Raw genomic sequence first — 26,733 nt, forward strand, 5'->3', positions numbered from 1 at the left:
GGAAGGAGGGAAGGAGGGAGGGAAGGAGGGAGGGAAGGAGGGAGGGAAGGAGGGAGGGAAGGAAGGAAAGAAGGAAGGAAGGAAGGAAGGAAGGAAAGAAGGAAGGAAGGAAGGAAGGAAGGAAGGAAGGAAGGAAGGAAGGAAGGGACTCTTGTTCTGAAATTTTGCAACCACCACAAATTAGAAAAAAAAAAAAATTATCCCTTTGGCATAACCTAGTATTTCCTGACACTAGGAAGAGACAGGACATGCTACTCCATCCCTCTGAAAGCCAGGCAAAAAGAAAGCAGGGCTTCATCACTCAGGGGCTGCCCTAAGAAACTGGGGGGTGTGTTAAGGCCTGCTTCCAATGGCTCCCAAGAGCTGAATGTTAAATTTTCAGGAATTCTGTTTGCTGGTTGTTAAACACAGCCATTATCAAAAGGAAATGATATAAACTTATAATTGAATTAATTATATTAAAAACAAAGGTTATAGAGCAGGTATAGTGGCTCATGTCTGTGATCCCAGCATTTTGGGAGTCAGAGGCAGGAAGACTGCTTGAAGCCAGGAGTTCGAGACCGGCCTGGGGAAAACAGTGAGATACCATCTCTACAAAGAAATAAAAAATTACCCAGGCGTGGCTGCATGTACCTGTTGTCCCAGCTACCTGGGAGGCTGAGGTGGGAGGATCGTTTGAGCCCAGGAGGCTGAGGTTGCAGTAAGCTATGATCATGTCACTGTACTCCAGCCTGGGCAACAGAGTGAGACCTTGTCTTTTGAAAAATAACAAAAAATGAAAAACTAAGGCAATAAATACCCAGCACTTACCACCTCCTAACTATACTTTACTATTTTCTATGCTCTCGGTGGATACCGATGGTTGTTTGTGCTACTGTATCTGTAAAAAAGCACCATCTCGGCCGGGCGCGGTGGCTCAAGCCTGTAATCCCAGCACTTTGGGAGGCCGAGGCGGGCGGATCACGAGGTCAGGAGATTGAGACCATCCTGGCTAACACGGTGAAACCCTGTCTCTACTAAAAAATACAAAAAACTGGCCGGGCGAGGTGGCGGGCGCCTGTAGTCCCAGCTACTCGGGAGGCTGAGGCAGGAGAATGGCGTGAACCCGGGAGGCGGAGCTTGCAGTGAGCTGAGATCCGGCCACTGCACTCCAGCCTAGGCGACAGAGTGAGACTCCGTCTCAGAAAAAAAAAAAAAAAAAAGCACCATCTCATGGTGAGCCACTGGGCATCTCTTCCCAACTCCGTATTCCGTGACTTCATGTTGATACTTTGAAGTTTACACCAGGGAAAATGGCAAACAGGGCAAACTGGAGAGACAGTTGTTAACTATTTTTCAGTACCCCAGTGTGTAAGACCAAAGGAGAGCGGCTGCAGGGAGGGGTTACCTTGGCAGAGAACTTGAGGTGAACTTCTGCTTCGTCCGCCAGGCTCTTCTTCACCTGGGCCCACGCCTCGCCCAAGGAGCTGCAATACAAAGACCATGAGACTCAGGTCAGAAGCCAAAGCCCTTCCTGAGGTGCGACGGTGGGGCTCCACCCCAGGTCTCAGGGAGGTATATGACAGCTGAGAATGCGGATGCAGATGAGGCAGAGGCTGGGCAGAAACCAGACATGAGCATCACGTTTCAACTCACAGGGTCCGATGAGGCACCAAGGTCCAAGTGAGCTCACCTTACCTCTGGAAGCTAAGGAAACAGACTGTGGCACACAGCCGAGTGGCGGGGGATTCCTAGAAATCCAGAGGCTCGCAAGGACCCAGGAAGGTGCAGGAAGCAAGTATGGGGACATTCCAAAGCCTCAGCTGCAGTGAGGGCCTTGATCCCTGGGCCGTCACTGTCCCCAGAGCTTTCACATCACCCCTCCCTGGTTTGCCGATGAGGGGTGCAAGCATCTGCTAATAAATCAAGGAAGGAAACAGGTTCTATTCCAGGGAGAAGCTCTTTTTGTTTGTTTGTTCCTTGAGACAGAGTCTTGCTCTGTCACCTAGGCTGGAGTGCAGTGGCGCGATCTTGGCTCACTGCAACCTCTGTCTCCTGGGTTCAAACAATTCTCCTGCCTCAGCCTCCCCAGTAGCTGGGATTACAGGAGTGCGCCACCACGTCTGGCTAATTTTTGTATTTTTAGTAGAGACAGGGTTTTGCCATGTTGGCCAGGCTGGTCTTGAACTCCTCAGGTGAGCCTCGGCCTCCCAAAGTGCTGGGATTACAGGCATGAGCCACCGTGCCCAGCCAGAGAAGCTCTTTTCAAACAGAAGGTACCAGGCAGCCCTGCTTATGGGAAAACCCCCAGCTGCCTGGCTTCCAGAAGGGGCAAAGATGGACTGTGTGGGTCTAGTGACCTAGATGCAGCCACAGGGCAGAGAAGGCTCCCACTGCCATCCTCGGAAGCACGGTCTCCTCTAGCACTGCTTCTCTAGCTGTGAGCCCTGATGCGGCCCACAGCTTACTAGAGAAGGGCCAAGTCCTCTTAGCGGCATCACTCCTCCACTCCAAGGAGGGGCTTCATGTAGAAGAGAGCGCCTGAAGTCCCTAAGACTTGCCAGTGCAGGCCCCAGGCTACATTCTCTATGATTTGGAGCTCTTTAACCCCATGACCCTTCCAAATGATACCCCTGCTTTCTTGCTCCCAGCCTCTTCAACACAGCCAGTAAATCCAGGCTGAAATGTTCCATTGACTTAATATCATCCAAAAGCCACTTCCCCCAGAGAATTCATTAAAGTCGAGTGGCAAAAGCTGATTAAAAGACAGCATGTGGTGAGGCTTCTGGGTCTAGAGCAGAGCAGCCAGCAGCAAAGAATTGCCCAACAGAGCACAGCAGATCCCTCTGATGGCTGGCCAGGCCTGTGTGGTGGGTGGTGCTGGCTCAGGCCGAGGTGGGTGTTTATGGGAAATGACTGCCTGATTTTATCTAGGGGTCCAGCAGCAAAGAAAGCTCCCTTCAGTGATCCTGGCAGGGGAAGCCACCAGAGAAGCACTGGAGTATGAAACGGGGCAATCCAAGCTGTTGACAATTGTCTCTGCCTGAAGGGCCTGAGCTCCAGGAAGCTGTGCTGGGGTACTCCACACCCTCTGGGTGGCTTGGGTGCCCCACCTGATTCAACAGGTGGGTAGGAGGTCCAGAGGTGGCAGGAGCAGTCCTGGCAGTTACACAGATCAGCGGAGCAGAACACAGTTACACAGCTAGGGCCGACTGACTGCAGCAAAGAGGTTAAGGTGTTTCCATGGGGGAAAACAGATGATCTTTTTAACAAATGGTGCAGAGACAACTGTACATCCATAGGAGGAAAAGGAATCTTGGCCCTACCTCACGCCATACACACAAATTATCTCAAGATGCCTCCTAGCTCTAGGGTGAAAGCCAACACTATTTGAAGCATATGGAGGCTGTCCTGGGAGGAGTGGGAACTGGATTAAAGGGAGGTGCGAGGGGTTTGCCCCTGCAGCTGAGCCACCCACAGCAGCTGGCAGGAGGTACGAACAAGAGTCACAGAGTCAAAAAGGCCCTGGGCAGTGCCCAGGCTTTGTATGAGCACATGCATCTTTCCACAGAGCTGTCAGTCTACTGTCAGCAGAGCACATGGCAGGTAAATGGCCCAGGGACAGGCATGGTGGCCTGAGAATGTCATCTCTGGGCAACTGGGAGGAAAGGATGAACCATGGTTTTCCACCCAACACAACGTCCTCAGCTCTACCTCCAGGCTGGGCACTGCTAAGTGGGAGGACATCTCTCCAGACATTCAGATGGGCCCCTCTGAGCCAGTGCATCCTTGATGAATGCCTCCCTGCTCTCCAATATTCCAGGCTCTCTGGAGTCATGTCACCATTTATTAAAAAGCTACTTACAAATTCATTCGAAAAGAGATTTTTCATCTGATAAACAGTTAATGAAAAACAAAACAAAATCTGAGATGCATCTCTGTTCCAACATATAGTTTGAGGCACGCCAAGTCAAAATGCATGTTGTTGTCATGACCGCCCACTAGGAAATCCAAACTCCCATTTCCTTTCCACACAGGAGAGAAAAACTAAAGGCAGAACAAACAGCCGAATTCTGCTTATTTACCAATGTGCACATGTCCTGTGAAATCTAATTTGGACAGAAGTTGAACTGCAAAAGCCACTCCAGCCTCCCTGAGCAGCATCTTCCTCGACTGCTCCAAATTTCTAGACTCCTGCTTTGCTTTGAAAGTCTTCAAGGAGATGGGGTTAAATGTCCAAACCTGTGTGTAAGTGTAAATCAGTGTCGTTGCACACTGTATGTAGGGGGCTCATGTGTTCATGCTCCAGTGCCTGCTACAGGAGTGTGTGCATGGGGCTGCTATGTGGGCACACAGGGTGAGGAGTAATGTGTACATCTATGGGGCAGTGGCCCTGATGCATGTATGTGAGCTTGTGCTGTTTGTCTCTGTGTTTGTCCGTGCATGTGTGTACAGAATGGCAGTGTGGGCCTGACTCACGGAGCTGGACTGCTCGGGTGAGGAGCATATGCTCTGCGTGTTGGCCAGGACACAGTGTCCTTGGCAGCAGCCCAGGCCGGAGAGGTGGAAGCCGGAAGACTCCAGAGCCGCACAGTGGTTGCAGGGCACGAGGAGACTTAGGAAAGCCCCTTCTCAGGCAGCAAGAGCTGCTCCTCTATGTGCTGCCTTCCTGCCCCATTTCAGGCCCCATGCACGGAGCAGGAGGAGGCCAGGAATGAACTAACCTCATTTACATCTGTGGAAAGGACGCTGGTCTTGCTGGGCTGCCCTGTGGTCTGTGGCTGGCGGGGAGGGTGAGAACCATTCCAAGGAGGCCGCCTGGCTGCACAGCCAACCCATGTGGAGGGCTTAATCAAAGCCACATTTGGGCTGGCAAAATCTCAGTCCCCTGAAGGATTTCAAGCCATGAAGGCAGATTTGGACTGGTGGTTGAACATCACGGCTCGCTGACAACCACAGCCGTCCTACAACAGAACGTCCTCCTTCCTCGGGGATTCACTGCCCCTTGGAGGAGGAATTCAAACACAGACCAGCACCAGAAAGAGAGGACCTCTAGGGACCTTTTCAGCTCTAACCTCCTGAGAGTCTTTGTGTTTTTACTGAGGTCAAATCCATATAACATAAAATTAACCGTTTAAAAGTGAACAATTCAGGCGCATTTAGGACAAGACCGAATCAAATGCCCGTTTTGTGAGTGCAGCTACCACCTCTATCTAGTTCCAAAACATTTTCGTCACGCTAGTATGGACTAAAGGTTTACGTCCTGCCAAAATTCTTAGGTTAAAACCCTAACCCACAATGTGGCTGCATTTGGCAATGGGGCCTCTAAGGAAGTAATTAAGGTTAAATGAGGTCATAAGGGTGCAGCCCTGATCTGATAGGATTAGTGTCCTTATAAAAACAGACCTTGGCCAGGCGCGGTGGCTCACACTGCAATTCCAGCACTTTGGGAGGCCGAGGCCGGTGGATTGCCTGAGGTCAGGAGTTCTAGACCAGCCTGACCAACATGGTGAAACCCCGTTTCTACTAAAGATACAAAAAATTAGCCAGGTATGGTGGCACATGCCTGTAATCCCAGCTACTTGGGAGATGGAGGTTGCAGTGAGCTGATATCAGGCCACTCCAGCCTGGGCGACAGAGCAAGACTCTGTCTCAAAAAAAAAAAAAAAAAAATAGACATCACAGAGCTCTCTCTCTGAGTACACACCAAGGAAAGGCTGCATGAACACACAATAAGAAGGCTGCCATCTGCAACCCAATGGGAGAGTCCTTACCAGGCACCAACCCTGCTGACACCTTGATCTTGGACTTCCCAGCCTCCAGAGCCAAGAGAAAATAAATTTCTGTAGTTTCAGCCAGTCTGGGACATCTTGTTGTGGCAGCCCAACCAGATGAATATACACCCCAAAAGGAAACCCAGTAGCCCCTAAGCAGTCACAACCCATTCCCCTCCTCCTTCAGACCCTGGCAAGCAAATGACAATCCACTTTCTGTTTCCATGGGTTTGCCTGTTCTGGACATTTTACATAAATGGAATCATACACTATGAGACCTTTTGTGCCAGGCTCCTGTAATTTAGCAGAATGTTTTCCAGGCTCATCCACACGGTAGCATGTATTAGTGTTCCATTCCTTTTCATGGGTAAATAATATTCCATCATCTATCCATGGATATCCACTGTGCATACACCACCATTTGCTTATCCTCTCATCACTGGGTGGAACGTGGGTTGTTTCTACCTTTTGGCTGTTACGAATATTGCTGCTCTGCACATGTGTATACATGTATTAGTTTGAGTGCCTGTACTCAATTCTTTTGGGTATAAACCTAGGAATGGAATTGCTGGGTCATATGGTAATTCTATGCTTAGCTTTTTGAGGAACAATCAGACTGTTTTCCACAGTGGTTGTACCGTATTCCATTTCCCCCAGGGGTGCATAAGGGCTGAGACTTTTTTACCCACTAGGAATCCTTTGGTGGCTGCGAGGGTTGGGTTAAGCTTCTCCCAGCCCAGGTCCCACTCAACAGTCACAGCATTAGTGGGAAGGGAGCCTGTGCCTCAAGCCCACAGGAGAGCGCTCCAGATAAAGGGTCCAGGTACATTACCCTCTCATACCTCTCATACCCAGCTTCCTCCCAGCCTGCCCCTAGAGAAAGGGGAGCTGGAGTGGGCATCTAGAAGCTGCTGCCCAGCTACCAGGGGTCAGATCAGAGGGGATTCTGACATACTCCAACATCTGGAACATGGCCCTTGGTCACTAAAAAGAAGACAATGCAGAAGTGTGGAAGTGTCTTTTCTTTTTTTTTTTTTTTTTTTTGAGACAGAGCCTTGCTCTGTCGCCCAGGTTGGAATGCAGTGGCGCGATCTCAGCTCACTGCAAGCTCCACCTCCCGGGTTCACACCATTCTCCTGCCTCAGCCTCCTAAGTAGCTGGGACTACAGGTACCCACCACCACACCCGGCTAATTCTTGTATTTTTAGTAGAGAAGGGGTTTCACCATATGGGCCAGGCTGGTCTCGAACTCCTGACCTTGTGATCCACCCGCCTTGGCCTCCCAAATTGCTGGGATAACGGGGATGAGCCACTGCGCCCGGCCGGAACTGCCCTTTTGAGTGTGACTCAACGCCCACACCTTGAGTCATGGGTGCCCTGCTTGGGCCACGGGCACACATCTTAAGTCATGAGCGCCTACCTGGGTCACGAGTGCCTACCTTCAGCCAGGCCTATGGAGAGCTCTCCATCCAAAGTGGGGCCATGCAAGTGAGCAGTGATGAGTGGCTGATCCCCCTTCCTCAGGGACCCCCCATCCTCCCCACTCCCACCTCTCGCCTACCCACTCACCCTTCCTCCTGAGAAGCCAAGGAGTTCTGAGAGAGCTTAGCTAAGTTCTTCGCATAGTCTTCTTCAATCTTTATCCTGCAAAGACAGAAAACCCAACACACATCAGCTCTCCAGTGCCAGATGGTGGATCTGCCCTGCTGCCCTGCACACCTCAGCTGTGGAATAGAACCCACTAGACCATAAGCTCTGAGACTGCATGACTGTTGTCTGTCCACCTGACACGCAGTAGGTGCTTAATAAATACTTGTTGGATAAACGAATGAACAAAACTGTCTGGACCTCCATCTCCTCATCTGCGAAGTGGGATATTTTCTTCTGTCTCCTAGAGCTGTGAAGACGAGAACTGGCATTTACACAGTTCCTAGCACAGAACGGGAAACATAAGACCCCTGAATGAATACATGAATGAAGGAAGGAATGAATGCTTGCAACTCGTGGTGGACTACCAGCAATACCCAGTGCTGTCCCCTCTCCCTTCCAGCCCCAGAACTCCCAGGTGGCCTTGGGCCCTCAGCAGCAGAACAGAAGATCTCCCTACCATCTCACACCCCCAGTGCCTCTGATTGTCAAGCCTGCTGGGTGCAAGTATTTCCATGGAAACCTGGCAGTGCCCAGGGCTGCAGGTAGATTCTATTTCCCTGGAGAGGAAAGTAGCCTTGGATGTAGCTTCCGGCAGGCAGGCCTTTGACACAGTTGCAAGGCAACTCCCCAGGGAGTGTCCTGTATTATCTGCCACGTCGTGTTAAGCATGTTGTCAGAGGTATTGTTCGCCACCTAAGTGGTCCTCTGGGCCCCAGTGGGAGGCAGAGGAGCTATGCTTACGCCAACCAGAGCTGGCCAGAGCCCAGGATTCAGAGAGCCCCTGGTCCATCACACAGCGAACAGAAAAGCTCCAGAGATGCTGGGACCAGAGCATTTGCTTCCCAGCCGCTCAACCACCTGGCACCCAAAGGGTACGATGATGGAGAGAGGGCGGCTGACAAAGTCTGGCGTCAGGAGACTCACAATCTCGTTCCTTCTTGCCCTGCTTTTCTCTCACCTCCACCTTCAACTGGTCTCTAGGTCCTCCTGAGTCTCATTCTAACTGATCTGCCTCAGTCACTTCCTCTCCATCCCCCTATCTTCACCCCCAGACTGTGGCCAAGAGAGATCTCTAGAAAGTAGATCTGTCTATGCCCCACTCCTGGCTCCTCAATGCCGACCGCATGCACCAGACACACGAGGTGCATACGCTGTCTGCCTCCTGTGTCTCACCTCCAGCACCAAAGCATGTGTCTCCTCCACCTCTGCCCCATTTCCCGAAACCAAGACCCCAGCAAACCAGCCAGCACCTGTCCTCGAGCCAGGGAAGATCCCAACTCTGAGCCTCAGCTCTCACCTCTCCTGGCACTAAAAGGCCTTCCCAAGATCCCAAGGTGGATGGTGCATGCGTTTTCTCTAGGAAGCCCAGAATGTCCTGAAATGGCAGTTTCCATTTATTTGCTAACAAGACGTTGTTATGGAAATATAAACCATAAGTGTGTTCAAGCTTTGGCTTTTGCAGCCAGTTTCCTATTTGCGTGTTTTATACCCTTGTCTTCTCAAACCCAAGCCGTGCAACCTCTCCATTTCCCACCAGTTTAATGGGTCATAAAATAAGGATCTGATTATACAAATTGAAAATAGGCCCTCTGTCTACACCCATACTACCCTGAACACATCCGATCTCATCTGAAAATAGGCCCTCTAAGGGAAAGGGGTGCTTCAAAACGCCAAAGCATTATGACTTGATTACGGCTGTTTTAATTAAAAAGGAAAATTTTTGGTTGGGCGCAGTGGCTCACACCTGTAATCCCAGCACTTTAGGAGGCTGAGGCGGGCGGATTACCTGAGCTCAGGAGTACCGAGACCAGCCCGGCCAACACGGTGAAACCACATCCCTACTAAAAATACAAAATATTAGCTGGTGGTGGTACACGCCTGTAATCCCAGCTACTCCAGAGGCTGAGACAGGAGAATCGCTTGAACCCGGGAGACAGAGGTTGCAGTGAGCCAAGATTATGCCACTGTACTCCAGCCTGGGTGACAGAGCAACACTCTGTCTCATAAAGAAAAAAAAATAAAATAAGTATTTTTAAAAGATACTGCGATTTGCTATAAATATTTCCAACTGCAGATGGAAAGTGCTGTGTGTGTGCACACGCGTGACAGGTGGGTATGTGCAGGTGTGTGGGTATGTGAGTGTATGCTGAACAGGACCTCAGAACTTGGAGAGAGAGAGACGGGAAGAAGGAGATAGAGAAGAACTTCTCTTTCTCTTTGTAGATTTCTCCATTTCCAGTGGGCTAAATTTATCGTTTCTTCATCTGTGTTCCCAAGCTCTTTTGACAAAACGCTGTTACAATCCCTGAGGCAGGGATGGGGTAGGAGAAGGGCTCTACATCTCCTGCCCTGGAACATAGGTTTTGGCTAACGATGAATTGAACTGTAACTTTCCCCCCATTGGTTATGGTAAAGGGCAGTGCTTCAAATGACGGCCAGGTACATACGTAAAGGAGTGAAGAGGTCTGCGGGAGAACACAGTACGGAGTGGTGGAGACTGTGGCAAAATGAGAACACAAACACACACCCCCCTCTACAAGAGTAGCTGCTACTCAGCTCCAGCCAATCATCGCGTGAGGGATGTGGGGGCAATCCTGCCAACGCTTCTGCTCTTTCAATGTGTGCAAAATATCCAGATTTTACTATGAAATCTACCCATTTTTTTTGTGTTGGTTCAAATATTTAAAAACATTGTATCGGCCAAAGCTACACATCTGCTGACCAGATCCCTCCCAGGGGCCATGAGTTTGCCACCTGGTGCTAACCGGCCCAATGCTGAGTGTGCAGTGCTGAGTCCTGTGCTGTCGCCCCCTGGCCACGGGGCCCCCGGGGAACACTGGTGCCAGGCCCCAGGGCTGGGAGGGGCCCAGGCTTCACCTTTCCCGGATGAATTCTGACATTTCCTTCTGCATTTGTTTGCCTTTCAGCTGCTTCTGGAGCAGGAGTTCAAACCCAGCCACAGTGCCGTTGCCTTGCGGGTCCTTCTTATCAGCCTACAAAGGAAGCAGAAGCACAAGAGTTTAGGGCAAGTCTGCGTCTGGAGCCAGGGAGAGTGGCGAAGAGAGAGGACGGCTCCCAGATGTATCTGGCAACCCCAGCCCGGCACAAGACACGGGAGCAACTGTCTCTGCTGCCCTAACTCGGATGTCTCTCCTGGTGCCCCCTCTCCCAACAGCGCTTGCTGATGCTCAGGCCCTTATAGTTGCTGTATCCCCACATCCAAGCCCCTTAACTCTCCCAACCTGGGAACTGAGAGGAAGAAGGGCAAGCGTCCAAGAGCGCCGGCTGTGATGCCTAACGGCCTACGACTTCCAACCAGGTGGCTGCAGAGCCTGGCTTGGCCCTCGGCGAATCTTGGCATCCTGACTCCCAGCTGGACTACGTGTGAGCTCAGGAGCAGGTGTCCCCAGCCTTAAGCCATCCTGTCTTCTATCAGCTTCTTACACTGGTAGGGCAGTGACACCCTCTAAACACACATTCATAAAAGATCACAGGAGAGAAAAATCAATCCCAGGGAGAAACTGGATCGAAGGGAGGCCGGAGGAGAGGACAGGACAGGCTGCCCTGAAATACTGGCTGGGTGAACTTGGCCAAGTTGTTCACTCACTCCAGGCCTTAGTTTTTTCATCTGCAAAGCTGAGGAAATAACAGCCCCACCTTCAGAGGGTCACTTCAGGGTAAATGACATAGGTATACAGCTGAGCACATTGCTGAGCACATATTATGTACCCAACAAATGGTATCTGTAATTAGTTACTTTTAAATAAAAGTCCAAACTTGGGGAGGATGGGCAAGTCAATGAAATAAATACTTAGGACCCAATTAATTTTGCAAACAAATATTCTTAAAATTGCAAAATTAAATGTTTTATTTCAGGTTGTATTACCTGCATTTCTTCAAGCATACCTGAATGCCCCTTTCCTGCCATTCCCCCGCCTGAGATTCAACCACACATCTGCCCGCACGGCCGTGGCACCAGCTCCCAGGGCCATTCCAGGCACCAGCCATCGGCATGCCTAAAAGCATCCTCCCCCTTACAGCTTTTCCCTATCAGGAACCCAGGGTCAAACACTTTGATACTTAATGGAGGGTGTTCAGAACAGGTCTTTGATATCCCAGACAGAGAGGTGCACTGGTGAAAACAGTGTCTAGCCACAGGGTGTCCAATCCTAGGCAGTATCCCCATAGACCACCCCCTTGAAATAGGAGTGGGTTGCATCTCTCAGATCCCATTCAGATCAGACATTTTAGGAGAGGGGAAAGAAAAGGGGTTGCCGATGCCTGCAGGGAACCCCATTTACCATCACAAGTAGATGAAGGATTTTATGGACACCTTCCCAGTTCCCCCAGTGTGGGACCCCTCCTTCGGGTGCCATAACTCAAAGCCCTCTGGTCACACTGCTAACATCCCTGATGACGGGGAGATCACCACCCTACGGGGTCACAGTCGGGCTGTTCCTGCAGTTTAAAAGCAATGTCCACCAAAGATCGCTGCGCTTCACCCTACGAATGCTACATCTTGATGAAAAAGCAGAAGGAAAATTACCCAAATACTGAGCTCAAACCTGCCTCCCCTCTAGGACGGATATGCTGAGCTATCCATGCACTCTCGGGAAAAGCAGCCAGAAGAAACAGGCTTTAATGACTGTGTCAGGAGAGAGAAATTTCTATTCGTGGAAAAGGCCTTGATGGTCAGGGGGATAAGCGGATTGCAGATGAAGTATCAGAGTCCCCAGAGAGCTTGAGTTAAGATAAGAACTCACAAGTGTCACTCTCCGGATGCTGCTGGCAGAGGCAGCATCAGACATTCCTGCCAACTTTCCAAGGCTTGAGACCCCACACGCTGACCTCCAGGCTCCCAGGATACCCATTTCCGGGGCTCAAACCACTCTCTCCTTGAACCCTCCATTTACTGCACCTCTCTTGAGAGATGATGTTTCCGAACCCAGGTACATCTCTCCCTCTCTGCTGCCACTACCATCCTTCCTGGTCTCTTCCGGTCACCTGTCAACTTCCCACCTCTGCCTGCACAACGTCTATGAATCAGATCACATCATACTGCTGCTTAAGACCTTCTAACATCCTCCTTCTGCAAGCAGAATAAAACCCACTTACTGGAGCCTAGAAAATCTTGCACACTCTGATGCTTGCTTACCCCGCCTCTGAGCTCACCTGCCCAGGTCTGCCTGGTGCCAAAGATAAGCCCCTTTATACTGTTTCCTCAACCTGTGCACAGATCTCTACCCTAGATGCAGCACAGCTGGAGCTACAGAAATTGTGCCTTGGTGAGAGGTGGAGGCAACAGAGATCTTTGTGTATCTTCTAAGGTACAAGTGATTTTGTAGAAAGAAAAAAGCACCTTTTTTCTAGTATTAGTTAGCAAATCCAAAAAGTGTAGATAATCCGGCTGAGTGTGATGGCTCACACCTGTAATCCCAACACTTTGGGAGGCCAAGGTGGGTGGACTGCCTGAGGCCAGGAGCTTGAGACCAGCATGGCCAACATGGTGAAACTCCGTCTCTACTTTAAAAAAAAAAAAAAATAGCTTGGTGTGGTGGCACACACCTGTATCCAGCTACTCAGGAGGCTGAGACAGGAGAATCGCTTGAACCCAGGAGATGGAGGCTGCAGTGAGCCAAGATCGCACCACTGCACTCCAGCCTGGGTGAGACAGAGTGAGACTCTGTCTCAAAAAATCCATTCTGCACAGAGGTGAAAACAAGTTTTTAACTTATTTATTGTTCCTTGGGGTCTTTGGACACTTGTTTTTTTGAAGTGTACAATTTAGTGGTTTTTAATATATTCACAGGGTTGTATGACCATCCCTACTAACTGATTCCAGAAAGGGGTGATCTAATTTTGAAAGTCACGATCACTTTCACATGCAAATGGCCCAGGACCATTCCCAGAATGTTCAGAAGTGTAGGACTCTGCATTTCCAAAAATTTATTTCTTGTGGAAAAAAAATACACCTAGCATGCAACTGACCATTTTAGCCATTTTTAAGAATACGGTTCAGTGGCATGAAGTACATTCACACGGCTGTGCCACCATCGCCACCATCCACCCACAGAACTTTCTTTAATCTCGCAAAACCAAAACTCTGTGTTCGCTAAGCGATCTGCAAAAGTTTCAGAACTATAGGATTATCCAAGCTGGAGCTCTCTGAAGATCCTGTGGCCCCACCGCCTCACAATTCTGATGAACACAGTGAGGACCGAAGAGGTGAAGCCCTTGTCCAACGTCACTTATGTAAGTGACAAGCAGGTCTGGAGCCCACATTCATTTATTGAGGCAGATTCTAGTCTCCTGCCTTCACTGAGCATTGGAGAAAATGGCCCTCCGCTTACCTACATTCTGGTTGAAGTGTCTGTAATGGGAACAAAAGTCCTGCTGAATCCCTGAGATTTAGAGAATGAGCTGGATTCCAAGAAGGTCCTAAGTTCCTGTCTCAGGTGTAAAATTTAACCCCAGCCCTTCAGGCTCCAATGAGAAAGGCCCCCTCCACCTTGAGATCCAGTTCCCTCCTACCCATCCCGGGGGTCCACTCTCAGTCATCGGGGTTATGCTGTGGGGGAAACTGAGGCACTGCTTACCCAGAAGTAGTCGCAGTAGCTCCACTCGGTTGGTTTCAGCAGCTGCTGTTCCGGCATCGTGTCTGGGTGAGGGAACGTCACACAGTTTATCTGTAGGGCACAGAACAAGAAAGAATGACTCCGCTGGAGACTGGAATAGCGAGGAAGGCTTTGCTCCCGGGGGACATGGCACTACAGCATTCATATTGACAGAACATATTGTCCATATTGACAGAACATGCACAGGGATCTTCCCGTGCTCCAGGGGCCAGCACTTCATATGAGGGGCAACAGGCGCTCACCACCACGCCAGAGGGGCTGTGAACCAGTACCACCTCTCTAGAGGGTAGTTTACTAGGATCAAAATTGCAAACATCCAGTGCCTTTGACCCAGCAATTGCACAAGAGTCTATCCTACAGATATAGTTGCATGGGGGCGGTGATGTCCATACACGCTTTTTCATGACAGCACTATTTATGGCAGTTAAAGGCCGGAAAACAACTCCAGTGTCCATCAGTAGGGGAATGGTTAAAGTATGAGACAGACAGACATCTATGGAAATCAGAAAGGACGCAGTGATAAAGTTCTTAAATTTAATTAGAAAAGCAGCTGGGCGCAGTGGCTCACGCCTGTAATCCCAGCACTTTGGGAGGCTGAGACGGGAGGATCACCTGAGGTCGAGAGTTTGAGACCAGCCTGACCAACATGGAGAAACCCCATCTCTGCTAAAAATACAAAATTAGCTGGGCGTGGTGGCGCATGCCTGTAATCCCAGCTAGTCGGGAAGGCTGAGGGAGGAGAACCACTTGGACCCAGGAGGCAGAGGTTGGAGTGAGCCGAGATGGCACCATTGCCCTCCAGCTTTGCAATGAGCGGAGATCATGCCATTGTATGAGCGAAACTCTCTCGCAAAAAAAAAAAAAAAATTTTTTTTAGTAAGTGTGCCAGTATATAGTATATTCAGTTAGGTGAAGGTAAGAAAAAAAAAAAGGCAAGCAAAGAGTATTACAGTTCCTTTTGAAAAAGGAAGAGATATACAGTGGACCCTTGAACAACACAGGTTTGAAGTGCAGGGGTTCACTTATACGTATATTTTCTCTCCTGCCTCTGTGACCCGAGACAAGACCAGTCCCTCCTTTTCCTATTCCTCCTTTGCCCATTCAATGTGCAGATGTTGAGGATGAAGACCTTGAGGATGATCCACTTCCACCTAAAGAACAGTAATTATATTTTTCTTCTTTAGAATTGTCTTAACATTTTATTTTCTCTAGTTTACTGTAAGGATACAGCGTATAACACACATAAACATGCAAAATATGTGTTCATGTCAGTGAGGCTTCCACTCAATAAGAGGCTGTTAGGAGTTAAGTTCTGGAGGAGTCCAAAGTTATATGTCAGTTTTGGACTATGGGTGGAGAGGGGGTACCCCGAGCCCCCATGTTGTTCAAGGGTCACCTGTATAATACACATTTGGTTATTTGCGTATCGAATACTTCTGGCAACAGGTAACATCATTTGCTTCCAAGGAAAGGAACTGTGTGGGTGAGGGTCAGGGGGGAGAGGTTACCTTGCAAATTTTATGTCATGATATGTATCATATGAACAAATACAGCTTAAAATTATAATCTGGGGGGCCAGGCATGGCAGCTCACACCTGTAATCCCAGCACTTTGGGAGCCGAGGCAGGCGGATCATGAGGTCAGGAGTTCGAGACCAGCCTGACCAACATGGTGAAACCCCTTCTCTACTAAAAATACAAAAATTAGCCAGGCGTGGTGGCGGGCGCCTGTGATCACAGCTACTCAGGAGGCTGAGGCAGGAAAATCGCTTAAACCCACGAGGTGGAGGTTGCAGTGAGCCGAGACTGCACCACTGCACTCCACCCTGGGTGACAGAGCAAGACTCTGTCTCAAAAAAAAAAAAAAAAAAAAAATTATAATCTGGGCTGTACGTATAAGGCTGGCCCTAGCTAAGGAGAGTGAAGTACACAAACTTCTGGGTCGTCTCAGACTTTTCTGCCCAAGCACATCCGCAATGCTCCCTGGTTTTTCCCCACTGTGTGGAGGTGGCTTCAGGCCCCAGATTCCCACCTCTCCAAGGACATGGGCTAATTTGCTTCCTCTGTGGGAACAAGGCCTGAGCCTTATAAGTCTTTAACCCCTCCTTGCAGCCCAAGCACCTGCTGAAGTGGAAAATGTCACACATTAAAAAATGATCCCACCCTGAGGTTTTGGGTCCAGGACACAAACTCCAAAGCTGGGCGGGGCGTGCAAGGCAGTAAGGTGCCCAAGTGTCACAGAAACTGCAGCTGGGATAGGAGGGCGGACAGTCTCTGCTGTGGGCAGGGGTCGGAGGCTATAGAGATGCATCCAAGGGGCAGATTCTGCTCAGCTTTTGCCAACTGTTGTCAAGCCCTTCTGAGGAATGCAGTGCTGAAGGATTACGTGGATGACTCGAGGGAAGCTGAAAATGGGGACTTCTGTGCAAAGTGTCTCCATTTCTAAGTGTTGGCAATTAATTCAAGGTTAAAAACCATAATAATATAAACAATAACACCATGTAAGCCCAACAAACTCTTCTGCCAGCCAAGTCGGGCCCATGGACCTCCAGTTGTGACCTCTGGTTCAGGAAGCTCCTGGGTGGTTAGAAGTAAATCCAGCCCACACCCCCTCCTCCCCAGCTGCCAGCGCACAGATCTCAGTCGCAGTCTGGAGAGAAGTCCCCGGCAAAAGACCCTCCTCCTCCCGGATCCTGACATGTGGTTAAGGCGAAGGCTGAGGTCCCCACCAACCTAGAGGGAAACATGACTCAGCAGAAGGATCAGGAGCAGGAATGACATGGAGAATCCTGGAGATGACAGGGCTGCACCAAATTCTGCCAAGGATAATCCCTTCTTCTCTTTCTCCTTTTCTTTTCTTTTTATTTATTTATTTGAGACAGAGTCTAGCTCTGTCACTAGGCTGGAGGGCAGTGGCACGATCTTGGCTCACTGCAACCTCTGCTTCCCTGGCTCAAGTGATTCTCCTGCCTCAGCCTCTCTCGAGTAGCTGGGATTACAGGTGTGTGCCACCACACCTGGCTAGTTTTTGTATTTTCAGTAGAGACAGGATTTCACCACGTTGGCCAGGCTGGTCTCAAACTCCTGACCCCAAGTGATCCGCCCTCCTCGGCCTCCCAAAGTGCTGGGATTACAGGCATGAGCCACTGTGCCGGGCCTCTTTCTTCTTTACAAAATGTGTAACTTCTAAGAATACAACATTAGCCATGTAAGATTCCTGGCCAGGGCATGGTGGCTCACATCTGTAATCCCAGCACTTTGGGAGGCCAAGGTGGGCAGATCACTTGAGCTCAGGAGTTCGAGACCAGCCTGGGCAACACAGCACGACCCTGTCTCTACAAAAAATAAAAAACAAAACTAGCCAGGCATGGTGGCGCACGCCTGTAGTCCCAGCTACTTGGGAGGCTGAAGCAGGAGGATCTCTTGAGCCTGGGAGGTTGAGGCTGCAGTAAGCTATGATCACATCACTACACTTTAGCCTGGGTTTAAAAAAATCCTATCAAAAATATTTAATCTGAATTTAATGGTGAGTGGGGAAAATCAAGACAGTTTTTTAAAAGGTACCTTGTGGCAGGGCATGGTGGCTCACGCCTGTAATCCCAGTACTTTGGGAGGCCCAGGTGGGCAGATCACAAGGTCAGAAGTTCGAGACCAGCCTGGACAACACAGTGAAACCCCGTCTCTACTAAAAATACAAAAATTAGCCAGGCATGGTGGTGGGCCCCATAATCCCAGTTACTCAAGAGGCTGAGTCAGGAGGATCATTTGAACCTGGGAGGTGGAGGTTGCAGTGAGCTGAGATCGCGCCATTGCACTCCAGCCTGGGCGACAGGGTGAGATTCTGTCTCAAAAAAAAAAAAAAAGGCACAGCTTCCTGAACTCTAAAAAGTGAGCACTGCGATGAATTAAAAAAAACAAAGGCTAGATGAAGATCGACTGGGGCTGGGGAGTTTTCTCCCAGGTGTCAGCAGCCTGAGTGAGAGAAGGAAGGGCCAGTTCTTGAGGCCAGCATCAGAAAACTGTCTCCCCAAGCCGTGGTTTCAGGATGAGTCCCCAAGGTGTGTCCAGAGGCAAGTCTCCTTTCTGGGCTTCCATGACCTACCGCCAAGCAGGCAAACATGAAAACAAGGGACGGATTTCAAAAGCACACAGATTCCTTCTTTTGTGTTCCAGTTATTCTCATTTCAACAAATTACGGTCATCACGGTCCACCTTTATTTTGCTTAATCATGCAGTCTATGAAAATTTCCATCAAATTTAATGATAAATTAACGATGACATTAAAGTAAATTGAGCATTAAGAATGATGGAACAAGTAGACTTTTGGGTACTCAGAGGCGGGTCTGAATGCCTTCTGGAGTGGCCTGCCCTGCAGGTATCTCTCCCCTTTCCCTCGCCTTCCCTCACCCAAACTGCTCTTGGCCTTGCCCTCTCGTTGGGGAAACATTTCCCTACAAAGAAAGGACCTTCCCATGTCAGGAAGAGGCGTGGCCAAACGCGGGGCAGGCAGGAAGGGAAATGGGTCTTGGCCAGTCTTGTTTCCCAGAATCTTCCTGAGTTGACTTACCCTGGGAGTGAGGATGCCACCGCCCGCCCCAGGAGGCCTGTGCAGACAGACCCCGCTAGCCAGAGTGGGAGACAGTTCCAAGGACAGCCTCTTCAATGATGCATCCTGGCTGGCTCCACGCCCATCGTCTAAATGGCCATGTAAGTCCTGAGGAGGGCTGAGATCCACCTCAGTACCACTCAGTCCCCTTCTTGTCCCAGAGTCGAGGATGAACACGCCTCAGAGTCACCTCAAGGACACAGGTTGCTGGGTCCCACCCCCCAGTGTCTGATTCAGGAGCTCCGAATGGGGTCTGAGTTCTCAAGTGATGCTGAAGGTCTGGGGACCACACTTTGAGAACGAGCCTTCGTGATCCATTCAGCAGGGATCTGGCAGCCCCTGGGGGAGCCCTTGTGTCCACCAGAATGGAAGACAAGCCACAGAGATAAACAAGCCACAGAGCCCTGCTCTTAAGATCCTACATGGCAAGTGGGCAAAGGACATAAACAGACACTTTTTTATTCTTTTTTTTTTTGAGACGAAGTTTTGCTTTTGTCGCCCAGGCTGGAGTACGATGGCATAATCTCAGCTCACTGTAACCTCCACCTCCCGGGTTCAAGCCATTCTCCTGCCTCAGCCTCCTGAGTAGCTGGGATTACAGGTGCCCACCACCATGCCAGGTTAATTTTTGTATTTTTAGTAGAGATGGGGTTTCACCATGTTGGTCAGGTTGGTCTTGAACTCCCGACCTTCAGAAGATCCACCCACCTTGGCCTCCCAAAGTGTTGGGATTACAGGCGTGAGTCACTGCGCCCGTCCCAGACACTTTTCAAAAGAAGACATATATGCAGCCAACAAGCATATGCAAAAACGTTCATCACCGCTAATCATTAAAGAAAGGCAAATCGAAACCACAATGACATACCATGGCACGCCAATCGGAATGGCTATCATTAAAAAGTCAAAAAATAACAGGTGCTGGCGAGATTGCAGAGAAAAGGGAACACTTATACACGGTTGGAGGCAGTGTAAATTAGTTCAACCATGTGGAAAGCAATGTGGTGATTCCTCAAAGAACTAAAAACAGAACTACCATTTGACCCAGCAATCCCATTACTGGGTATATACCCAAAGGAATATAAACCTTTCTACATAAAGACACATGTACGCATACGTTCACTGCAGCACTATTCACAATAGCAAAAACATGGAATCAACTTAAATGTCCATCAACGATAGACTGGATAAAGGAAATGTGGTACATAAACAACATGCAATACTATGCAGCTGTAACAAAGAATAAGATCATGTCCTTTGTAGGGACATGGATGCAGCTGGAGGCCATAATCCTTAGCAAACTGATGCAGGAACAGAAAACAGGTTGGGGCAGAAGAGTGAAGGCAGCCGAATGTGGGAATTCGTTAAGGACCCATCACCCTGGCTGCTTCTGCCACTCCTTCAGGACACCAGTCCTCCGGTGGAGCCCGGAGGTACCTGCCACTGTCTCTGTCTTCTCTCATTTTGGGATTTCTCCCTCCCAGGAAGCCCACTGAGATTTCTCCAAATCCTCACTCCTGCAGGGGTCCCTGACTCAGGCACCCTCTCTAGGGCTTTGCATGTGTTCTCATTTTATCTTCCTACCAACTCCACAGGGGAGGAAGAACAGCCTCATCGTATATGAGGAAACCGAGGATCACAGAAGCAAGGTATCCGAATCTAGACCCAGCCGACTGCAGAGTTCGAGCTTCGACCACGAAGCTATGTGAGGGGCTATTTGCTCATTCACTTTCCATTCGAACATTCGTCGAAAGGCTGCTCAGTGCCACGCACTACGTTAGATCTTCCCAGCAGTCTGCATGCACACATTTATAATGATATGTTTCGTGATGGTTTATTTAACGTTTCTCCTCCTTGCCAGATAGCCTGCTCTATGAGGGGAAGGGGACCATCTTTTCCCTGCTGTTTCCCTCCTCGCTGGTACACTGTTGGGTACACAGTGGGTGCTCAGGAGATGTTTCTTGGTGCAGTGGCCGGAGGCTAGGGATATAAGGCACCATCTCCGCTCTCAACAGTTCCATAAACAAGTCACTGTAATTCTTCGGGATAAACCTGCCAGTGGAGTAAGCCCGAGGTGCTGAGGTTACTGGAAGGACTAGGGGTCCAGGGGAGGAATCTTAGATTTAGGTAATAATAGTAGGCCCCAGCAGACAGAGGGGTGGGCAGGTGAGAAGGATACTGCAGGAAAGGAAAGGACCCAGGATGAAAGGATATGCCCCACAGGTGGGGACCGTGTTGCTCAGTTTGGCGGAGCTCAGGGTCAGGGAGTAGACAAGACCGAGGTGAGAGGGAGTCTTGCAGGGGTGCCAAGGTCTATCCTGAAAGCAGCAGGACAGCGGGGACCACAGAAGCACCCTGCAGGAGAGTAACGATTCATCAGGCTGCTGCCTGGGATAAGCACTCCCACTACAGCACAGAGGACAGGCTGGAGGCAGAACGCGACTGTGGCCACCAGGGAAGTCTGCAGTGATGGGGGTCGGGGGGTCATGATAGCAGCCGGGAGCAGTGTAGTCAAGAGGGGATTAGAAGCAGCCTGGGATACTCTACAAGTAGCCTTGACAACACCATGAAGTCAATTCAGTAATGCCCATCCAGGGGCAATTTTGCCTCCACCCCAGAAACATGTAGCAATGTGGAGACATTATTGGTTGTCACAGCTGGGTGGGGTCGGGGATGGATGCTATTGGCCTCTGGTGAATAGGGGCCAAGGAAGCTGATAAACATCTACAATGCACGGGACAGTCCCCCAACAACAAAGAGCTATCCAACCCAAAATGTCAATGGTGCTGAGGTTGAGAAACTCTGAGTCCACTGACCTGGGTGGAGAGGAAGCACGTTTCCATCCGTTGGGACGGAAGATGGGAGAACGCTCCCTTCAGAGAGAGGCAGGCAGCGGCAGCAGAGGGGCATGGTGAGAGCTGTGTGTGCACATGTTCCAGAAGCTACTGGAGCCTCAATGTTTATTTGCAATGGTCTGGTGCAGACTTACGCACAGATGAGGAAACTGAGACACAGAATGTTTAACTCTCTAGTTCACTGTAAGTGGCAGAGCAGGGTCTAGAACCAGCTTCCTAATTCCTGGGCCACCACTTTTAACCTCGCTGTGTCCTTTCTGTGACCTCTAGACCTCCAAGTCAAGGTTCCTATGTCCCTGGATCAGAAGGGCTGGGAGGGCCACATAGCTCCATCCTACGGTGCTCCAAAGCCTAAGGAGGGAAGAGAAGGTGGGAGAGGACTTTCCACATGTGGATTCCTGTCCTCCCCTGGGTGACATTTTCCAGATGGTTAATACCAGGGTCCAGCTACATCTCTGAAAAGACCTCATCCTCCCCCCAAGGCCTCCCAGGCATAGCAGGAGCCTCACTGCCATCCTAAAGATCCACTTTCTGTTTGTTCAACAAAAGCAAATAATGTGCCAGCCACAGTTCTCAGCGTTTTCCATGTATTAGCTCATTTAACCCTCACAACAGCCCTGCAAGGCAGGTGCTATTATTATCCCCATTGTACAGATAAGGAAACTGAGGCACAGAGAGGCTAAGTCACTTATGCAGGATCACACAGTTTGTGCATGGAATGGTGGACCAGGGTCTGAACCCAGGCAAGCCGGCTTCAGTCTAGGCTCCTAGCCTCTCTCACACTACCTTTCTAACACACTTGGCCCGCTCCCTACCCAAGACAGGGGCTCAAAAAGGAAGGGTGCTCAAGAGGGAGCCAGAGGGGAGCACGCCTCCCCATGTGTACTGCACAGGGCAAGTTCTGGCAGGCGGTCCCACCCTCACTTCCCCAGAGACCAGTGTCCTCAGCAAAGCTGCATCTTTGCTCTTGCACCAACTCTGTTGCTTCCAACCCTCAGGTAAATGGAGTGACACCCTCGTCCCTCCCCAGCGGCTGGGGTCCACGGTGCAGCTGGGGTTCCTGCGGGGCTTTTCCGCACAGCAGCAGCCAGAAGCACGAGGGCTGCCTCCCAGAAGCTCTCTGAGGGGTACGCAATGGGACATATCAGCCAGAAACCACCTGGCTGGGGTGTGAGAGCCACTGAACACACGTGTGACCCACCCAAGGGGTCCGACATAGGGAGGCCCCAAGGCACGGCCCTCCCCTGGGTCCCGGCCCAGCAGGAGCCTGTGGGGAGCAGAGGTCACAGGCTCCTTGCACGGCCGGTTTGACCACCTTGCCTGCAGCAGAGAAGGGAAAATGGTTTGACAACAGATGGCTCCAGTCCAGCTGTCTCTGAATTTTCTCCCAGAGGAAAGCGGATCGGGGACGGTATGGGAGAGGAAAAAGCCAGCCCCGGAGCACTGTGGAACAGAGAAGAAGAGAAGATGCGACCCCAAGCGTTCACCTCCAGCCCCCAGCTCCCACCCCGGGTTCTGTGGCTACGCTGGGAAGCCCCGAAGCTGAGGACCACAGGAGTCCCCAAATTCCTCTTTCCAGGTGAGAGTGTGGCCGGGTGGCTCTGTTGTCCTCTTTTCTGAAACCCTCTAGATTCAGACGCGTTCACGCTTCTGCCGAGGGCTGTGAGCTGCCACGAGCACCTGTCACTCCCAATCAAACAGCACACTCCACCTGCCAGCCCCACACTAGGGACAGCGGAAACAAGACCCAGCAAGGCTGCCAGACTCTGACCGCTGCTGTCAGGGAGCCCACGTGTCTGTCCCCTGAAAACTAGCTCCAGGCTATGGGTGGGGAAGGAGGAGCGTCAGAATCCAGCTCCATTCTTGCTCTGGACCCACCACCCTTTGCTGCCCAGGCCTAGAAACTTCTGCTGTGTGGGATCAAACAGCATGGGAAGTGGCTCACCTCATCCCTACATACCACGGACAGGGAAGTTCACATCCCAGCCTCCTGAGACCTGAACCATCCCCTCCCCGCTGGGTGTCTCCTTCTTGGGAAACCAGGAACTCTGGAGGATGAGAACCCAGAGAAAGAGGCTGAGCATGGGAGAGCAGTGCGTGTGGAACGGAAAAGGCACCAAGGCCTGGAGACCTGTGGGCCAAGGCCAAGGCCAGGTGGTACACTGGGAAGTGTCCTGGGCCGGCAGCCAGGAGACCTGGGCTCAAGCCCTGAGCTCTGCTCCTCACTTGTTTTGTGACCTTCGGTCCCTCCTTTGCTCAGTTTCCTCGGCAAAAAATTCTCCAAGGCAAGAGAGTTTACTTAAAACCTCTGGGGCACTGGTTAAAACGCAGATTTTCCAGTCTGGCCCCAGAGAAACCAACTTGTACATCTGGGGTGTCATCTGTATTTTATTTATTTATTGTTTTTTTGGAGACGGAGTCTCGCTCTGTCGCCCAGGCTGGAGTGCAGTGGCCGGATCTCAGCTCACTGCAAGCTCCGCCTCCCGGGTTCACGCCATTCTCCTGCCTCAGCCTCCCGAGTAGCTGGGACTACAGGCGCCCACCACCTCGCCCGGCTAGTTTTTTGTATTTTTTAGTAGAGACGGGGTTTCACCGTGTTAGCCAGGATGGTCTCGATCTCCTGACCTCGTGATCCGCCCGTCTCGGCCTCCCAAAGTGCTGGGATTACAGGCTTGAGCCACCGCGCCCGGCCGACATCTGCATTTTAAACAAAGGTCTTGGAGGTTTCAGAGTTTGCAGACTCCCTCATGAGAAGCAATGATAAGGCTCAGCAGGAAGGAACAGGGAAGGCAGGCGTGGGCGAGGTGTGCTGCCCACTCTGACCAAACCTGAAGCTCTGGCTGCAAGACGAAGTCCAGCAGGTGCCCCACCCCGTGGCCTGAGCACCATCACTAAATGCCTTTAAGGCAACCCTCCATGACCTAACACTCTGCTTTTCACTTCACATTTTTGTTTTTCTTTTAGAATTCAAATACGTCTCCCACTCCGACCCCCCACTTTCTCCTCCCCCTCCTTTTTATGTATTTCAGAAGATGTTGGAGAGCTCCTGCTGTGTCCCAGCATTCTGGGGCATTTTGTGACAATTTGAAGATGGGCCACTGTACCCTCTGGAACTGTGCACCCGAGCCTGTCCACACCCCCTCCCCACCAGCTCCATCAACTCCACAAGTAACAGAAAGGCTGCTGCTACCCACAGTCCAAGCAGGCTGAGTCGTTCTGCCCAGCCCTTGGAGACACCGTCTATCAGCACAGGGCATTCCAAAGGAGCTCATGACACAAGGAACCCAAGCCAGCTCCAGAAGGGGCACTGTGGTAAGGGCATAGATTTCAAATCCTGACACTTCCCAGCTGGGTGACCGTGAGCAAGGTGTAGCTCTGTGCCTCAGTCTCCTCATCTGTCAACAGGGTGATATAGTGTGTACAGAGCACTTACTATATGCAGGCTCTGTTCTAAGTGCTTTCCATGGATGGATCCATTTAGTCCCTACACCATCCCTAAGGCAGAGACCACCCGCCACCCCCCATTTCCCCACTCGACGGTTATTGACTGAGACGGGAAGAAGTCAAGAAACTTGCCCCAGGCTGTTGCCCAGTCATTAATATAACTGACACTCTGGCCTCAGAGTCCACGTTCATCGTCGTTACACTATATTGATTCTACAACTCACACTTCCTATAGCTAATGGACAATTACATGAGCTGCTTGGATCCCTCCTTGCGCATCATACATGCACACAAAAGTTGCAGCAATTGCCATCGTTAATTGTTTACCTAAACTTTTTCTCCCAAAGCAGGATGTGCAGCCTGGATGAAGCAGGGAAATACACCTACTCTTGGTTTTGTCTCTACGGGGGTGGTCGGAATGGCTCAGAGCTGTGTGAGTTGGAGTCTAAGAGAGCAATCCCCCGTTCCCTGCTCTCCTGCACTTGTGCCAAAATAGCAAACCTGGAACCACACTTGTCAGGTCTGTGCCTCTCAGGCGGGCAATGATGTCCAGCTCCACCTGCCCCAAGCACAGGGCTGAGGAGCAGAGGTGGGGTGTGGGGTTCCCCCTCACCTCTGCATGGGGACGGGCAGGGGGGGCTCCCCCTCATATCCACATCGGGGTGGGCATCTTGAAGCGCCCTGGGAGGCAGGCTGGCCACCTAGGCAGAAGCTGCCTGCTCCCATCAGGAATTCCTAGGAACTCTATTCTTAGGGCGCTTTCTCTTGCTTTTAACTTTGACATCTTCCAGAAGTTACCCCGCACAAAAGCAACCCTGCCGTGGCTGTAATTTACACGTCACTTCACTTGCGCTGAGCACAGTCCACCCCCTTCAAACCACTCCCGCACGCGTACCTTCCCCTCCTGCCCTGAAAAAAATGGCTTCTGCATCATCCCAGCCACCCTCCTTCCACTTGTTCACCAGGAGAGAAGTGAAATGTGAAATTGACAGGAGAAGGGGAGGTGGGAGGGGGACGTGGATGGGGAACTTCAGCAAAATCCGAGCTTTGGAACTTCCCCGTCTCCAGGTTAGGCATGACTTCTGCTTGGCGGTCCACATCGCCATGGCAACAGCCCAGCCAAATGCCCCAGCTCGCAGCCACCCCCTGAGAGTCCCCTTCCGGAGCCACTTACTGTGATGGTGTTTTCCTTGCTCTGCTTTTTGCTTGGTGATGAGGATCCCAGGTTCTGGGGAGAGAGGCAAGAAATATCATCAAAGCTGTTCTCCATATTGGACATGTATTTCCCCCCATTCAGGTTCCCTGAGGGTGGAGGCGCTGGGGAAGTTCAGGGATGCTCAGTCTGCTGTCAACTCCTAGGTCACCATATTCTGAGCCAGGGCAGGCAGGGGTCTCCCTGACCCCACGCTGTTCCCACACCCAGCTCTCGGGTGGAAGGCAAATTAAGGAAGCCTCCTGCACAGGCTCTGAGAGAACTGCTCCAAAGCAGGTCTCCCCTCCTCTTCTCTCAGTCTGTGATTTGGGGAGTTAACCCTTCCGCTGCCCTCTGCTGGTGAACGTTCTGTGTGCCGCTTGCCGCCAGAAGCCCCGGAATCCACTGGGGAGAAGAGAGTTAAGGCCACCACCTCCTGGCACTGAGGACTCAGCGCACGACATTTTATTCTGAAACCCCCGGGTCCAAAACATCAAACCTAAACACACACAATGTGCACTGAGGCGGTGCTCGGTCACCTCCCCGACTCCCCGGTTCTCCAAGCCCGTGAGCCAGGAGGGATTTCTCAGCCAAGCCGACTT

At 50.9% G+C, this 26,733-nt stretch overlaps 1 protein-coding gene across 9 annotated transcripts in view; it reads right to left on the reverse strand.

Moving 5' to 3' along the window:
• The window catches only part of GAS7 (growth arrest specific 7), a 292,165-nt gene that overhangs the window by 22,502 nt on the left and 242,930 nt on the right, over positions 1-26,733 (reverse strand). For all 9 annotated transcript variants that reach the window (XM_023190869.3, XM_023190872.2, XM_023190874.3 and 6 more), the window contains 5 exons: positions 26,114-26,167; positions 14,000-14,089; positions 10,281-10,396; positions 7,323-7,397; positions 1,388-1,466 (listed from right to left, as the gene is read on the reverse strand). In XM_023190869.3, coding sequence (XP_023046637.1) covers positions 1,388-1,466; positions 7,323-7,397; positions 10,281-10,396; positions 14,000-14,089; positions 26,114-26,167 — 414 coding nt within the window. The remainder of the gene's footprint in view (positions 1-1,387; positions 1,467-7,322; positions 7,398-10,280; positions 10,397-13,999; positions 14,090-26,113; positions 26,168-26,733) is intronic.

This window comes from Piliocolobus tephrosceles, chromosome 16 (assembly GCF_002776525.5).
Source record: "Piliocolobus tephrosceles isolate RC106 chromosome 16, ASM277652v3, whole genome shotgun sequence".
Taxonomy (NCBI): Eukaryota; Metazoa; Chordata; class Mammalia; order Primates; family Cercopithecidae; genus Piliocolobus; species Piliocolobus tephrosceles.